This window comes from Pleurodeles waltl, chromosome 1_1 (genome assembly GCF_031143425.1).
Source record: "Pleurodeles waltl isolate 20211129_DDA chromosome 1_1, aPleWal1.hap1.20221129, whole genome shotgun sequence".
Lineage (NCBI taxonomy): Eukaryota > Metazoa > Chordata > Amphibia > Caudata > Salamandridae > Pleurodeles > Pleurodeles waltl.
Genome location: NC_090436.1, coordinates 860,629,498 through 860,647,242, shown reverse-complemented (window position 1 = coordinate 860,647,242; position 17,745 = coordinate 860,629,498). Strand labels below are relative to the sequence as shown.

Below are 17,745 nucleotides of genomic sequence, written 5' to 3'. Positions count from 1 at the left end.
TTAACCGTAGCCACTGCACAACCCCTCTGTGCTAGAGACAATGCAAAAGATAAAACATCCGACAAATGAGCACGTAAGGGATCAATCTGCCTCTCTCCACACCAAACCACAAATTTAGACCACCTATTAGCGTAGATAGATTTAGTGGAGTGTTGCCTGGCCGCTACGATAACATCCACTACATCAGGCGGGAGAGAGAAAGAACTCAGGTTGCCCCGTTCAATCTCCAGGCATGAAGGTGCAGGCTCTGGAGGTGGGGGTGTAAAACCTGCCCCTGCGACTGCGAGAGGAGGTCTGCCCTGAGAGGGAGACGGAGCGGAGGGCACAGAGAGAGTTGGAGAAGGTCCGTGTACCATACCCTCCTTGGCCAATCCGGAGCTATTAAGATAACTTGGGCCCGGTCTTGGCGTATTTTCCTCAAAACTCGAGGAATCAAAGGTATGGGGGGAAAACGCGTAAAGCAACTGGTCGCACCAGGTCATCTGAAATGCGTCCCCCAATGCTCCTTGTCCCGGATACTGGAGGCTGCAGAATAACTGGCAGTGCGAGTTCTCCCGGGTGGCAAACAGATCTATCCGAGGAAACCCCCACATCTGGAAGATTAGACGGACTTGATCTGGATGGAGACGCCACTCGTGATCGGCCGAGAAATGTCGACTGAGACTGTCCGCACGTACGTTCAAGACTCCGGCCAGATGATTTGCTATCAAGCAAATCTGATGGTCCTTTGCCCAGGACCATAGTCGAAGAGCTTCTCTGCAGAGAAGGTACGACCCTACCCCTCCCTGTTTGTTTATATACCACATTGCGGTAGTATTGTCCGTCAGGACCTGAACCGACTGACCACGAAGGGATGGGAGGAAGGCCTTGAGAGCCAGACGTACAGCCCGCAACTCCAACAGATTGATATGAAACATCTGTTCTACTGGAGACCAAAGACCTTTGATTTCCAGGTCACCCAGATGAGCTCCCCACCCTAGAGTGGAAGCATCCGTTATTACTGTGGCCACTGGTGGAGCTTGCGAGAACGGCCTTCCTCGGGAAAGATTGCCGTCCGCAATCCACCACTTCAAATCCGCGGCAGCATCTCTGGAGATCCTCACCAAGCCTTCGAGATCTCCTTTGTGTTGAGACCACTGCCTTCGGAGACACCACTGAAGAGCCCTCATGTGCCAGCGAGCATGCGTGACCAACAATATGCAGGAAGCAAACAGACCGAGCAGACGTAGGACCTTGAGGACTGGAATGACTGCTCCACTTTGAAACATTGGAACCAACACCTGAATGTCCTGAATCCGCTGAGGCGGAGGAAAGGCTCAATTCAATGTTGTATCCAGTACTGCCCCTATGAACAGGAGGCGCTGAGAGGGCTCTAGGTGAGATTTGGGCACGTTTACCGAAAAACCCAGATCGAACAACAACTGGGTTGTCGACTGCAGGTGATGCAACACGAGCTCCAGAGACTTGGCTTTGATCAACCAGTCGTCCAGATAAGGAAATACTGCTATCCCCTTCCTTCTCAGCTCCGCTGCAACCACCGACATCACCTTCGTGAAGACTCGAGGTGCTGAAGTAAGACCAAACGGGAGGACCGCAAACTGATAGTGCTGCGACCCCACCACAAACCGGAGATACTTCCTGTGCGACTTGAGTATCGGGACATGAAAGTAAGCATCCTGCAAGTCGACAGACACCATCCAATCTCCATTGTTCAGCGCCAAAAGCACCTGAGCTAGGGTCAGCATCTTGAACTTTTCCTGTTTGAGGAACCAATCCAAGACCCTTAGGTCCAAGATTGGTCTCAACCGACCATCCTTCTTGGGAATCAGGAAGTACCTCGAGTAACAACCTTGACCCCTTTCCTGCTCTGGGACCAACTCCACCGCGCCCTTTGAAAGGAGGACTTGAACCTCCTGTTCTAACAAAAGGAGGTGTTCTTCTGAACAATAAGATGGGCGGGGCGGGATGGGGGGCGGAAACTCCCGAAAGGGAAGGGTATAGCTAGTTTCTCACAATGCTGGTAATCCAGGAGTCTGATGTTATGACCTCTCACTTGTGGAGAAAATTCAGTAACCTCCCCCCTACAGGAGTGGAGTGAGTGGGAATTGGTGGAAGCCTAAGGCTGATTCCCCTGCTGCACCCCTCCAGAGGAAGAGGAAGAGGCAGAGTGCTGCTGAGTGGCTCCCCTGGTACGGACCCTACCCCTCCCTCTGAAAGATCTATAGGAGAGAGCAGAGGTGGGTTGCTGAAATTTCCCTCGAAAGGAAGAGGAGGAGGAACCACGACCAAATCCTCGAAACCTCCTAAAAAATCTAGAGGAAGTAGAAGAAGTGGCTTGCAAGCCCAGCGACTTGGCCGTGGCCCTGCTCTCTTTGAATCTTTCTAAGGCCGAATCCGCCTTGGCACCAAAGAGCTTGTCACCATCAAAAGGAAGGTCCAGTAGGGTCGACTGCACATCAGAGGAAAATCCTGAGTTACGAAGCCAGGCCTGCCTCCTCGTAACCACAGCAGTGCCCATTGCCCTAGCAGCCGAGTCAGTTGTATCCAACCCAGATTGGATAACCTGAGTTGCAGCTGCATGAGCGTCAGATACCAGGCTTAACAATTCCTGAGGAACCTCTGTGTGCGTTGATCTAATCTCGTCCATCAGGGCATAAATGTATCTTCCCAAAATGCATGTAGCATTGGTGGACTTCATGCCATGCTACATGACGAGAACACCTTTTTGGATGACATGTCCATCTTCTTGGAGTCTCTATCCGAGGGAACAGCTGGAAAAGACCCAGGAGCAGACCTTCCCGAGCAGGAAGCCTGAACCACCAAGCTTTCTGGTGTTGGATGCCTGGTAAGAAAACCTGGGTCAGCCGGTGCTACCCGATACCTCCTAGCCACCGATCTATTGACAGCTGAAGAAGACACCGGCTTTTTCCAGACTTCCATTATGGGGTCCAGCAACACTTCATTGAATGGCAAAAGCGGCTCTGCTGATGTAGAGGCAGGGTGCAACACTTCTGTCAATAAATTCTGCTTGGCTTCAGTCACTGGCAAAGGGAGGTCTAGAAAGCCAGCTGCCTTCCTGATAACAGAATGAAAAGTGGCCACCTCCTCTATGTACTCCCCAGGTGATGACAAGTCCCATTCGGGGGAGGTATCCAGGCCACTAGCAGTGTCTAGTCCATTGAGACCCTCACGAGAATTCTCGATCTCCCCTTCCTCCAAGGCTTGCCTCTGGTATTCCTGTTCTTCAAGGAGGCGGAGAGCAAGCCTCCTCGAGTGTAGCCTCTTCTCTATCCTCGGCGTCGACATGGTGTCAGCAGACATCGAGGAATGACGCCGATCGTCGGATCCGTCAGACGCCGGGTCTACAGGCGCCATAGGTATCTTCGGCGCCGAACGAGGAACTGGAAGGTGAGAAGAATGTGCCGGAGTCGGAGGAGGTCTAGATGGCGTCACTGGCTGAAAAATCGAAGCCGTAGGAGCCGAAGCCTCAGGAGCCAAGGCCACCGGAGCCGATACCGGCGCCGAGCCCACGTTCCCCAGTGGGAGAAAGGGCATAAAGGGTGCCGGTCGAAGTGGAGCCGGAGCACCCATTTTGAAGGCCAAAGGGCCTGAAGGACCAGCCGATCCACCACCTGGAGCCATCTGTTGGAAGATGGAAAACATCGCATTCAGGAATGCGGTACTGTCAGCTCCAGGGGCCGGGAAAGCCGGGTACTGGGGTGCCTGGTTAGAAGGAGACACCGACGCCGGCCTCGATGTCTGCAAGGACGGAGAAAACATCTGAGGCTGCGGAACCTCGAACACTGAAGGAGGATGGTCCGATGACATTGGTGAAGTCGGTGAAGCCGGTGATGGTAAGGGGTCGTCGGCTGGGGAGTGACAGTGGGACTGACTTCCCAAGTCTTCCGACGTCGAGCTGATGGAGACCTCGACCGAGACCTCTCCCTACTCGACCGGCGGCGTGAATCTCGATGACGCCGGGAGTCCCGATGACGCCGATGAGACTTCGGGACGACGACTTTCGATGATGTTTCCTCTCCTTCTTTTTCGACTTTGCAAGAAAAAGCTTGGCCTCACGCTCTTTCAAGGCCTTAGGATTCATATGTTGACAGGAATCGCACCTGTCAACATCATGGTCGGAACTAAGACACCACAAGCAGTCAGAATGTGGGTCCGTTACCGACATTTTGCCACCACACTCACGGCAGGGCTTGAATCCTGACTTCCTTTGCGACATTGTAATCTTGCAAAGAAAAAATCGCCCAAAAACAAACTGTAACTGTCGATACAGCAACAGTAGCTCCCTCGAAGATAACCGTTTCGAATGGCACGGAAAAAAGGGAACTGACGTCGGCACGTCGGCGAGGACCTCTTATTGTCTGTATGACGTCAGACGGCGTCGCGTGGGCAATTGTGACGTCCTCGTCGACGTGCAGAGGCTAGGAAGAAGATTTCCGTTGAATGCTGGCGCAATGGGAGTATTCATTAGGTGAGGAATCCACAGGTAGTTGTATCCATCAGAAAGATCTAACCAAGGCAGGCTCTCCTCACTGCTTAAAGAGTCCTTGTGCCACCCCCAGATGGAGATACAATTCGTGATCCAATACGCATCAACAGCTGTTAGTCCGCCCTGGCGTTCAGAGAACCTGCCGGGTGTTGAACCACCAGAGTTATGCCCTGCTGTTCCAGCCATGTCCAGAGACGCAGAGCCTCTTGACAAAGGGTCCATAACCCCACACTGCCCTGCTTGTTGCAGTACCACACTGCAGTAGTGTTGTCCCTGAACACCTGCACTAACTTCTCTTTCACAACAGGAAGAAATGCTTTCAATGCCAGTCGGATTGCCCAGAGATCCAGCAAGTTGATATGTTGCCGTATTCCGCCGGAGACCAGAGGTCTCTGGCCTCCGCTCCATCACAGGAGTGATGCATCTGTCACTACTGCGAGATCTGGCTGTGGAAGGGAGAGGAGTCTGCCTCTGACCCAATCGCAGTTCACTAACCAACACTGCAGGTCTTTTGCAGTTCCAACCGAGATCTGAACCATGTCGGTAAGATTGCCCTGATGCTGTGCCCATTGAAACTTCAGTTCTCACTGCAGAGCCCTTATACGTCATCTGGCATGTTTGACTAACAGGATGCAGGAAGCCATGAGTCCCAACAGCTTCAGATTCTGTCTCATCGAAATCCAGGATAGAGGCCAAAACATCGGTATCATAAACTGAATATCCTGGACTCCCTGCTCGGGAGGATAAACCTGAAACTGCACTGTATCCAGAACAGCCCTGATGAAAGGGAGCTTCTGAGAGGTGTGACTTCGGCATGTATATAGTGAACCCCAGTGAATGCAGGAGGTCCACCGTAGTCTGAAGGTGGGTGATGAGAGCCTGGGGCATAGGAGCCTTCAACAGCCAGTCATCGAGGTAGGGGAAGACCGAAATACCTAACCTGCGCAGATGAGCTGCTACTACCGCCATCACCTTGGTGAACACCTGAGGGGGCCTGGTGAGACCGAAGGGGAGTAAACTGAAAGTGCTCGTGGCCCACTTTGAACTACAAGTAATGCCTGTGGGCGGGCAGGATGGGGATGTGAAAATACACATCCTGGAAGTCCAACGCTACCATCCAGACTCCTTGGTATAGGGCAGACAAGACCTGAGTATGAGTGAGTATCTTGAATATATCCTTTTTGAGGAAGAGATTGACGTCCCTTAAATCTAAGACAGGCCGAAGACCCTTGTTCTTTTTTGGAATCCGAAAGCAGCGCGAACAACAACCACTGCCTGCTTCTGACATCGAGACCCTTTCTATTGCTCCTCTGGCCAAGAGAGCCTTAACTTCCTCATGGCGCAAGATTAAATATCCTCCATCTCCATCGGCCGTTTTTTCAATGGAGGGATAGAGGGAGGGAAAGACTGGAAGGGGAGGGAATAGCCCTTCTGTATGATCTGCAAGACCCATTTGTCCGATGTTATGGACCGCTAGTGAGGGAGATTAAATTAAATCCTCCCTCCAACTGGACAAGCATGGTCTTGCAGAACCATACTAGGAGGGCTTGGGTGCTGTGCAAGTGGGGGGATGAGGGGTGGCCGACCTCTGGCTAGAACCTCTGGCTCTGAAGGTACTACAACCTTGTCCTCGCACTGGATGCTGTGAAGATGGAGGACGGTGGCTGACTTGTGGGTGGCGTGGAACCCCGCCCCTTCCGAAGCCTCGAAATGGGTGAAAGGCAGACTGCTGGCGAGCGGGTGCCGAGAGGCCCAAGGATCTGGCCGTAGCTCGAGAGTGCTTGAACCGCTCAAGCGCAGAGTCTGCCTTTTCACCAAAAAGGCGTGAGCCATCGAAGGGCATGCCCATCAGATTTGCCTGGCCATCCCCCAAAAAGCCAGTGGTACGAAGCCAGACGTGGCGATGAAATCGCCCTACATACTAGAATCTGGAGAAGCGTCTAGTCCACTGGCTTCCCCTAGATCCTCATGCCAGTCCTGCTCCTCTAATCCATACTCTAAAGGGTCCTCAGACCCCTCCCATTCCTCACCTGTGGCTGGCTTGCACAAAATACGCCTCAGACACTGATCTGGGCCGTGTCAGTGTCGTCGAGTTAAGAATCAGCGTTGTCATTTTGGCTACAGATCATCTGGAATGAGGATGGGGCTCCTACCACCGGTGGGCACCAGCGGTGGGGGGAGCGTCAACGTCAGACCCAGAGCTGGAGGAGGTCGACTATGTGGAACCGGCGCCGGTCCAGATACAATATCAGGCCCCGGAATCCCCAAGGTCGCTGAGGCTGAAGCCACCAGAGTCGAAACCAATGGGGCTCCTGCAGACCCTGCGGGGTCCGAAGACCCACTCACAGGGGAAGTCCGCTCAAAAGCGAGGCGCGTGGCTTCATAGAAGTCTTTAATTTGAGCGGGAGTCGCTTTGGCTACCGGAAAAGGGGGCAGACGTGAGGCTGGCCCTAGCACCCGCTCCGCGAAACCGTGTCCGAAACGTCGATGTTCCAGTGACGCCTTGTTGGAAGACGGGCATGGCAAAGTCGAAGTCCGCTTGGACTACTTCTTCTTCTTGTGCTTTTCCTTGAGTGCGAAGAAGAGGACTTGGGGCTCCAAGAGCGGTCCCACGACCTCCGCCTCGAGCGGGACCGCGCTTCTAGGAGTTGCACCAACCGTCGATTGCCGGGCTGCCGGGAGCTTTAGAGACCGCTCTCTCAAAGCCTTCGGGACCATGTGCTGGCAGTCAGATCACAACTTTGCGTCGTGGTCTCGGTTGAGGCACCAAAGACATACCTGGGGGATGTCCATCACTGACATGGCGCGATGGCAGGCGCCACATGGCTTAAATCCAGTCTTCTTAGATTACATCCTCGCACAGACACCAGAAAATCTTTGATAAAACGGTTGAAAAAATGACTTGCCAAAAAAGGCAAAGGGTAGTTCGATCCTGGACCTCCGCTTAACAGGAGCGGAAGGAAAAGAACTGACGTCCGCACGCCGGGGTGGTGCCTTTATAGGTGACTGTGACGTCACAGACGGCTCCAACAAAGCTGACGAAGCCACGCTGAGCCGAACAACACACACTGATCCGAACAACGCCACCCGATGGCACGTGCAGGGTATTGCTCAGCAACAAAAATCCGGATTTGAAGCTGACACCTGGGAATTCAAAGGTAAGGAATCTGCAGCTAGAAGTCTCTATTAGATTGAAATAGTTAATCATTTGGGTCCCCAAATCCCAATAATGTCTAGTCACTAGATTCCAGTAATGATTACATGGGGGTCCAGAAAAGTCAAAAAGTTAGGAACCTTAAGAACCACTATGGTAAACTAAAGATGACATGGGTTTAGGCAGATGAAACTAAGAAGAGTGATCCAGGGGCACAAGGCATCCAGCCCTGGTGGTGTTGATGTCCAGCAAACCAATGATTTAACACAGGTAATTGTGAGCTGAATTAATTTAATAATTCAGACGTGTTTTATTTAATATATATAATAGACATCAGTCTGTATGTTTCTTTCCACTTTATTTAGGACTTGGCAGCACAGTATTAGAGCCTCCTTAAGTCTGAACTAGCAAAATGGTGTAGTAAAATATTTGCGAGAACTACCAATACTGTTGCGTTTGCTGCTTTTTCCGGAATGTGCTTATTACCACACTGATAAGCATTCTTCAGGTTGAATTAGGGGAAAACGTGGCAAAACAACAATTTTCCATTTGTAGTGAGCTGCAAAACTCTTGAGTACTGCAGCTTTTTCCCGCACAGATTGCATCAGATCTTGTATGGAGAAATTTGTGCAAGAAAGCAATTGCTGATTTGACATTTAAAGACATACTGTAATCTCAATTCAGACAAAATCAATGGTGCCCACCTTAATGTACCGTACACGTTACACGCTAAAGAGATTAATAGTTAACAGTACACTATTGCATTAAACCACTGTCCGCGCAGAAAAAATATCAATGTTTTATTGACCTTGTGAAAAAAGTACACTGAAAATTAACATCGCTCACACCAAAAACCTAGTTGTCTTTTCTACCACAGATTAGGAAACAAAAAACAAGTGACACCTCTTTGAATCCTCAGAAACTAAACAGGGCAAAAGATTTGCACCAAATTAGACTGTGGAGCATGCATGTGGAATCAGCTAAGGCACAAATTAAAACTGTGTTTCAGAACCCTGAATGCCTCAAATAAAATGTGAAGTGAAGCTTTATTTTATTTACCAATCAAGCAAAATGTTCAGTTAGAGGAAGGAAGAAAAGGACTGGCTGTTGTTTCCTCCACTGGCTGCTTAGTTTTATTCTTTAGTTGGATGTTGCTAAAAAAAACTTTGAATTTAATTTCATACAATATACAGTAGTGCATTCCACTAAGGCAGAAACTGACCTTAAAATTTTGGTCCTTTTCTTCTTCATTCTCTGCCTCAGTCTCGGTTTCTGGGTCGATGTCATCATTGTCATCACTCTCATCCACTACATCATCCACTGTGATAAATGAAGATGCCTCTTAGGTAGGCCACCCCTCGGTTTCCAAAACATACCCAAATGCTCCGCCCACCACCGAACATATACACAATGTATACATAGAACTGTGACATTCAACTAATGGCAGTTCACATTTCAATTGACTTAAAATATAATGGTGAATATAACTTATGCATTTACTTCTGCTCTAGACTAAGAAAGAACCAATCAATGTAAAGAATACATTTTTATCCTGCATAGATTTCATCAGGTTTTACATGTTGAGATTTGTGCCACAGACTAGGAATGAGCTGATTATTATAAAGAAATCGTCCCTAAAACTCTGGTTTAGTACAAATTACACATTCACTGTAACATTTTGTATTTACAATCTAAAAGTAAGGCTCTTCTGTCATAGCCAAATACAAGTTAACATTTATTTTTACTCTTTTGAAGAAGAAGCAATTAAAGTCAATGTCAAGCTTGTTATGTGAAGAATCCATACTTTTGACAAATGTGTCAGCGCCCCACATTAAACAATGTCATCAAATCATGGGAAACGTGGAAGACTGATAAAGCATTCTTAATCTAGGATCTTAAAAAATTAGAAGGCTCCAGCTTCAAGGAGAAAATACAGAAATTGTGACAAACAATGTTTTGTACACACATGCCATGTGCTGTACAGCTGTAGTCACTATTGTTGCACCCAAATGTGGGCAATCTTTTTTTTAACTGCACACCGCACAGGAATGTCCAATAAAAAAGAATATAGCCTTGTTTAAACAAAAAAGACAAGGAGATTCCTTTACTGAGTGTAAGGCCAAGCATGTGGGATCTTACAGGTTTGGTACCGTATCTGCATGCCTAAATTATGCAGTGTGGCCACTTGCTGGTACCTCTATCCACTTCTATTAATTATACTCATTAACATGAAGCTATAGAACAGTTAGGAAAATAGCTCATTTGGTTAAGGCACACTCTGCTGGGATGGGCTATGTTTTGGGTATGTCAAGGGTCTGACTCAAAATGGAATGGCTCATACTTTCTATCTCCTAAGTTAAATGAAATATTACTAATATCACCTGATAATTATACGAGTGAAAAACTAGAAATTGGGCAAATAATGATACATAAAAAATAAATTATTTTTATTTACGTAAAGAGTGCATTTGTACTAAATGAACAGAAAAAACATGATACTCTGGACAAAAGTATCATATTCTAGGAAAAGGGAGAAAACAGTGGTGAGCACAAAGGTTGGTTCCCACTGGCTGTCTGAAACTGAGTATCAGTTGAGATATGTACACAGAATGTAAGTTAAATTATAGGGTGTAGCTATTGTGGTTTATTATGTGTGGTGACAGAATGCTTAGAACATAACATGTGGCAACATACATTTAATACAACTACAGGTAAAGTTAAAAAGTTAAGGTAGATCAATTCAAACAAACAACAGTGGTCGGGACATGAAGTGTTTGAAAGTCATCCACCCTTCTACGCATCATTGCAGAAAGGGACCTTATCCATATCCCTCCTACAATGGGATCACCATACAGAGGTCACTTTGCTGCCCAGCTAATCGCAAGCTGTGGCCTTCGGTCACTCTCTCATAAAGGCACCCTCTTTCTGGGGTGCCATTTTCTCAGTTGCATGTTACAACTGAAGCCCTGTCGAGAAGTGCGATTCAATTTTCCTGCAATAATGATGTAATGAGCAGCACAATTCCATCAAAAAAATAGTTACTTGTAATCCTAGTTCTGTTCCAGGAGTATCTTCATTATAATCAAAAGTTCCACCCATGTGTGGCACCCCGAAGCATTTTTTGGAAATATATAAATATTTATATAAAAATGTATATTGGCTTTAATAGTAAAAAAGTTTTTTTTTTTTTTTAAAGAAAGTATTTTAAATCAGCCTATTGAAGGATACATTGGCCACTTTTCACCTATTAAAAAAAAAAGTGTTTAAGGCAGAAACATTCAATAAAAATAACTGTGACAAAAAAGCTCTTCCACAAACCTTTTTAAAGGAAGGGTGAGTAAAAATCGCAATAATGTAGCCTAATAACTGGCTGAAAGTTGAAAGGTTGGGAAAACTGCAGGTGCTTCTTTAGGGAACAGCATACCACCAGTATCCCACCATGTGCTATACGTTGTAGTTGAGCCTCTTCTTGTTTTAAGGGGATGAAGCAACATGGTAGAACTGAGAATTAATTTTCTTCGGGGACAAAGAAGGATTCTTTATGACTAAAATGAAGATTCCCCTGGAGGAGAACTGGGATCACAAGCAAGTAACTATTCATTTTCCTACAGGGGACCTTCATCATTAGTTCTAAGCACTGAATAGAAAAGCAAGGCCATCCCTTACGAGGGTGGAGAAAAAAGGCCAAAGGTAAAAAAAATAAAAAAAAATAAAAAAAAACACTACAGCACTAACCAAAAAGATTTCACAGAGATGCTTGTCTCACTTGGGAATTTGCTCTGTAATCTGTGTTAAGACAATAATATCTTGTGAAAGAATGCATGGACTTCCAGGTGATAAATATCTATGCAATGGAAATGTTGCTCAATAATACCAAAGTAACTGCTCTACCTATAATTGGTAGGCTCTGGGGCCACAAGACAAGGATTTATTGGCAATACTATAACATACTAAGATACAGGCAACAGTCCATTTTGAAATGGCTGCTTCAAAACAGCTAAGCAAGCCCCTATTGAACGCTAGTTAACAAACAGATGGTCGGTTCAACTAATGTCTTAAATTTTGTCCACACAGAATGTAAATACCCTTTTAACATTAGGAGGATGCAACGCCCTTTCAGCTGGAGAAGACAGCTTTTGGAAGAATGTCAACAGGTAAATTGTATGATTGACAGAAAAATCAGACACCACTTTAGGAAGGAGTCCTCATCAATACTTTGGTCTTGATTTTGAGTTTGCTACACTGTTCACTCCATCACAAATGTGACAGTTATCCCACCCCCTTATTACAAGTGCATTATAGCCTATGCACTTGTGATGAAGTAACATGTCCACCAAACTCAAAATAAGGCCCTTTGCTTTGTCTTTATGAAAAGCAGTATATGGTTACTTACATGGGGCTTGGATCTCACCAACTCTGAGGGCGGAAATCATGGCCATTGTCTGTCGTCTAGGAAATATGTTTTAGTGTCACCTTCTGAATAGGATCAAACGTGGGACACATTAATGTAAACAAAACCAAATTTAGTTCCAACAAAAAAAATCTGCAATAAGGATTTTGAAAAAAAGAGGTTTGTGAAGGTTTTTTTTTCTGTAAATGGTAATGGCTGTATTAAAGAAAACTGCAGCCCAGACGCTGCTTAATCAAGAAGGTATGAAACTACCACTTACTTTGACATCTCTTGGGATCGAGGTTCTGCTGATGGCAAAAGATTCAAAATCACTTCCATTTAAAGGAATAGGACTTTCTTGTACAAAGATGTCTGGCTCCTCTCAAATTGTTCATGCAACTCTTTTGAAAGATTTAAGTGCCCATATTGTAATAGTTCAGAAGCCAAGCTCAACAATGGAAGACTGGGATGCAGGATTTGCCCCCCAAACATAAACAGACTGTCCTTTAGTATCTTGTGGGCCATATTCTGACAGATGTAGAAGGTCAGTGTACCCCACAGCTGTGGCCACTCTAGAGTGATGAGGATCAGTCTCATCTTGTCTTATACCAGCTTGATAAGCACTGATGGAATTAATGGGATCAGAGAAAATGCACAGACATGTATCTTTGACCAGCTGATTAAATGAGCGCGCCCCAGTGTGCATGGTAGGTAATGCCTTGATGCGTAATTTGGGTATTTCTTCTTGTTTGCGATTACGTCGATATCTGGAAAACCCTGTTTGCAAATGATTTCTTGCAGAACTTCACCATTTAGCACTCGATCATGATTTTCTGGAATTACTCTGCTTGGAAAATCTGCTTCCTTATTCAGGATCCCATGCAGGTTGATTACTGTGATGTGCAGGTTTCTTGCAATCAGATATCTCCAAACTGTTTGGTCTTCCAGAGACAGAGCGTGTTTCAACAAGCAGGGAATTATATTATGAAGTATGGTAGGAATGAACTAAGAGCTAAGATGAACTACCCCCATCTCTAGAATGTTAATTTACCAAGTCTTTTCTTTTTCTGACCACACAGCCATCAATATGGGTTCCCCAACCCAGTAGTATTTTTCACAATGGTCTGAGATTGAGTGTGTGGTGGGAGGGGTGCCCCCTTACAGAAGACTGAAGGATCAGCACCACCAAGCAAGATAGTCTTTTGAAGTCTGTGAGAGAACTAACTTAGCTAACCAACAACATGAGGGCTGACACCACTGGTCTGCTAGACACTGTTGCAAAAGACTCATGTAGAAGGGCATTTGGAACAAGAAAGATACAGGATGCAACTGAATGCAGAACAGATTAAATCCGACAGGCCTTAGAAAACAGTGAAACTTCAAACAGATGAACAAGTTACTTACCTTTGGAAACATTCTTTCTGGTGGATGCACTATATAACTGCATATTTCTCACCTTTATAATATTCCCCATAAATCAGACTAGATCTGGAATATTTCTTAGCAGTGATCCTGTGCGCCACTAGGTAGTGCAGTGCTGCTTTGTGTTGACGTTGTATCATCCTGGAAGTGACGGAACAAAGCCGCATATAAGCCACTCCCCATTGCATCAAAGTCAGTTTCTTGAGTGACTCTTTCTGCACCCCAAGACGGAAAGCATGAATAATTGACCACAGCAGTATGCAGATCTCTAACTTCGGACATTTTTAGATGGTAAAAAGAAGACACATCAGAGAACATGGTGGCCGGAGGGCACTTTGGAATTTGTGGTTAGAGTATCCATCAGAAAGAGCTTTATCAACGGAAAGTAACTATTTCATCTGATGGATACGTCTAACAACAGATGTCTCACATTTAAAATAGATACCAAAGTAGTACCTCCCGGAGGTAGAGCAACTTATAAGTGGACGAAGATAAAAGTCATGCCAGACCAAACAGGGAAAGTGTCCCTCCTGTCAGACCTGGCTGTCAAGGCAGTAGTGCTTTGTGAACTTGTCCACTGATGCCTACATCGCTACCTAGCACATGTCAAGGTCATGTATTCTCTGTGCCAAGACAAGGCACAGAGAATGCATGACCTTGCTTGTTCTGATCTGCTATTCTATGCTGCTATGATCTGCTATGCTTTTTAGGGCATACCAGATCTTAATGCAAAAGACTATCCACCCTCTGCACAGCCTTACCCTTCCTTGCTCCAGAGAACTCCACAAAAAGATGACTGTCCAACAACAGTCCTATGTACAATCAATGCAAAAGCTCAAAACTCTTTTGGGTCAAATCACTGGAGTCTCTCTTACTCTTATGAGAGGGAGAGGCGGTGAAAAAACACAGAGTGATACATTGCCTAACATGGAAAGAACTCATGTTTTTTGACAAGTAGGTCGCCAGAGTCCTCAGCACCAGTTGGCTTGAAAAAAGGTAGTGTAGGAAGGCTGCACTGGCAATGCCTGGACTTCATGCACATGAGGAGCTGAATTGATGACAATTTAAACACAGACTTTAGAGTAAGAAGATGCAACGAGCAGCTGTCCACTGTGTACACATGAGAAACATCAAGACCAAGTTAAGGTCCTACCCTGGCATCACAGACAGTATGGGAGGGAACATGTGTGCCAAACATTTAATAAATCACATCACAATAGGTCATTTTAACAAGGAGAATTGCTCTGGTAAATGCAAAACAGCTGACAAATGATCTTTAATAGTGCCCACTGTAAGTCCTTGCTGGATCAAAAACAGAACAAACCACAAAACATTCAACAGTTCGGTTTGTAAAAGGTATGCCTTGAGCACTCCACACTTTGCCACAGATTTGACCCAGCATAAATGGACTTCATGGACAGACACCAGTCAGCAAAGATGTCATCCACAACTTCAGGTGGCAGAAAAACAGTCAACTTCTGCCGCTCAATCTCCACGCACTGGAGTGTAGATTGCACAGCTTCAGCTGCAACTGAATATCTTCCTTAAATGGTAGCCTGATCGGAGGGCAGAAGCTCTGGGTACTAGACTTCCCTGACTCAGTCAGGAGGCATTAGGATGACTTGGGCCCGGTTGTTCCTGATCCTTTTTAGAACTTGGGGCAAGAGAAGTAGGGAAGGGAAGGCATACAGAAATCAATGCATCGCCAAAAAAGTCTCTATACGACAAGTCCAATGAGCAAAACCATTGGCACATTCTAGACTGTGGAGAAAAAATCTAGCCAGGACTCTCCACTGTCAGAAGATGCCCTGTGCCACCTCAGGATGTAGACCCCCATTCATGATCTGCCAGATGCCAGCAGATGAGCTCATCCGCTCTGTCATTCAAAGAACCTGCCAGATGGTTCAGGACCAGGGAAATGCCCTGACAGTCCAGCAAATTCCACAGGCGTGGGGGTTCCTGTTACAGGATCCTGGATCTCACTCCTCCCTGTTTACAGCAGTACCACATAATGGTGGAAGGAATGCTTTTAACTCCAAATGAATGGCCAGCAACTCCAAGAGATTGATATGGAGCTGGGTTTCTGCTGAAGACCTGAATCCTCTGACCTCCACCTCTCCCAGGTGGCCACCCCAATCCAGCAGTGATACATCAGTCATCACTGGCAGCTCTGTTGGGGAATGGGACAGGGTCTGCCATTGGTCCAGTTGCAGGTGACCAGTCACTAATTCAAATAGTGTACATTATTCTCTGAAATCGGAATGGCATCTGACAGACATCTTTGGTACTGGGCCCACTGGGACTTGAGAATCTATTGCAGAGGCCCAATATGCCCCATGGCTTAGTTGACTAGGAGAAATCAGGAGGCTAAAAGGTCAAGAGGCCTCAAAGTTACTCTCATCGAGATCCAGGACTGAGGCAGATACAATGGGATCATAACCTGGATGTCCTGGATTTGTTGCAACGGTGGAAAGGCCCTGAGCTGCACCATATCCAGGATAGTTCCAATGAAAGGAAGCCTTAGTGAAGGAGTCTGGTGCCACTTCGGCTTGTTGATCATGAACCCCACTGATGTCAGATTTGCCATAGTTTGAAGATGGCATACAAATGACTGTGGTGAGCCCACCTCCATCAGCCAGTCTTCAAGTTAGTGGAAAACTGGTATTCCTGACTTATGAAGATGGGCACTGACCACTGCCATCACTTTTATAAACAACCAAGAACCACTGGTCAGACCGAAGGGAAGCACAGCAAACAGAAAATGCTCCTGACCTACCTTGAACCACAAGTAACGTCTGTGGGGCTACAAGTCAGGTATATGAAAATACGAGATCTGCAGGTCCAATGTCACGATCCAGTCACTGGATCCAAAGAGGACAGAATCTGGGCCAGCATGAGCATTTCGAATTAATACTTCAGTAGGAAAGCTTTCAGAGAGCAAAGATCTAAGATAGGCCAAAGCCATTCATCCTTTTTCAGCAGGAGAAAATAGCAAGACTAACAATCCGTCCATACTCAAGTCTGGAACTCTCTCTATGGCTCCTGTGGACAGTAAGACTTGCATCTTCTGCACTGGGATGGACGGGTTCTCCCCAGAGAGCCCTCCTGGTATGGGAGGAGGGTGTGGTGGGGCAGAAAGAAACAGAAGGGCATAACCATGCTGCATGATCTGGAGGACCCTTTTGTCAGATGTGAAACAGCTACCCTGGGAGAAAATACTAGATTCTGCCTCCCACAGGATTGTTCTGTGCCCTTAATTGCCTGATAAAGCAGCTTGGAGGCTATTGCTGCAGAGTTGGGGTACTGGGAGGACTAATGCAAAGGATGACCTGTGTTTTGCCAGAACCACATCCTCATCCTGGAGAGGGCAGGGATGACTGCAGTAGGGACTGAGGAGACTGGCATAGCCTGAATGCCAACACCCTGGAGTAGCCTCAGAACTTCTTAAACTGGTGAGGGAACTGTTTGGTAGTGGGTGAAAGGCTCAGGGACGTGTTGTGGCTCTACTGTCGTTGAAATATTCCAAGGCAGAATCAGCTTTCTCGCTAAATAGGCATGAACCATCACAAGGCATATTTTAACAGAAGTCCTCCATACTTGTGGCAATCGTCCATCACAGGCAATCAGTGGTTTCAAAGCAAGCACGGATCACATATCTGGCCACATCCAGACTATATTCAATGGGTTGAGTCAAGGAGGCCCTTAAGTATTCTGGGACAGGCCACACAATCTCGCTGGCCATGTCCTAGGGGCATGTGTATATCGGCTCAATCAACAGATAACAATGACCATCACAATGACAATCACAATGCTAGACCAGCTAAAGAGAATATTTATTTTCCGACTGTCTCAACCCTCAACCTGGGGGTTGGGTGGGGGAGGGTCGTAGGGAATGAATTGAGGTTCACCTTGCTGGTGGAAGCCAGGACCTCCAGATTCTCTGCAGTAGGATATTTTGTGAGAAATTCAGAGTTGTCAGGCAGAGGTCTGTGGCATCTGGCCACCTGTCTATCTACCACAATTAAGAGGGTTTGGGCCAAGTGTCCATTAAGGTTTCAGTAAGGGCTTCATTGAACAAGAAGCATGGGCTCAAATGAGGCTGACCCAGGTTGCCACATTTCTGTAAGAAAATTTGTCTTGACTTCAAAAGAAGGTAATATTAAGTCTAGGAGCCCTGCTGCCTGTTGAATTACAAGAGCAAAGAAAGCATGCTCTTCTGCTGGGGTCTCGAAGTTTCAAACTTAAACTTCTAATCCACATAAAAAACTGTCA

The 17,745-nt window shown here is 46.5% G+C and overlaps 1 protein-coding gene across 7 annotated transcripts in view; it reads right to left on the bottom strand.

Moving 5' to 3' along the window:
* Positions 1-17,745, bottom strand: part of AGTPBP1 (ATP/GTP binding carboxypeptidase 1) — an 863,873-nt gene that overhangs the window by 348,791 nt on the left and 497,337 nt on the right. For all 7 annotated transcript variants that reach the window (XM_069229549.1, XM_069229567.1, XM_069229576.1 and 4 more), the window contains one exon: positions 8,884-8,981. In XM_069229549.1, the coding sequence (XP_069085650.1) occupies positions 8,884-8,981 (98 nt within the window). The remainder of the gene's footprint in view (positions 1-8,883; positions 8,982-17,745) is intronic.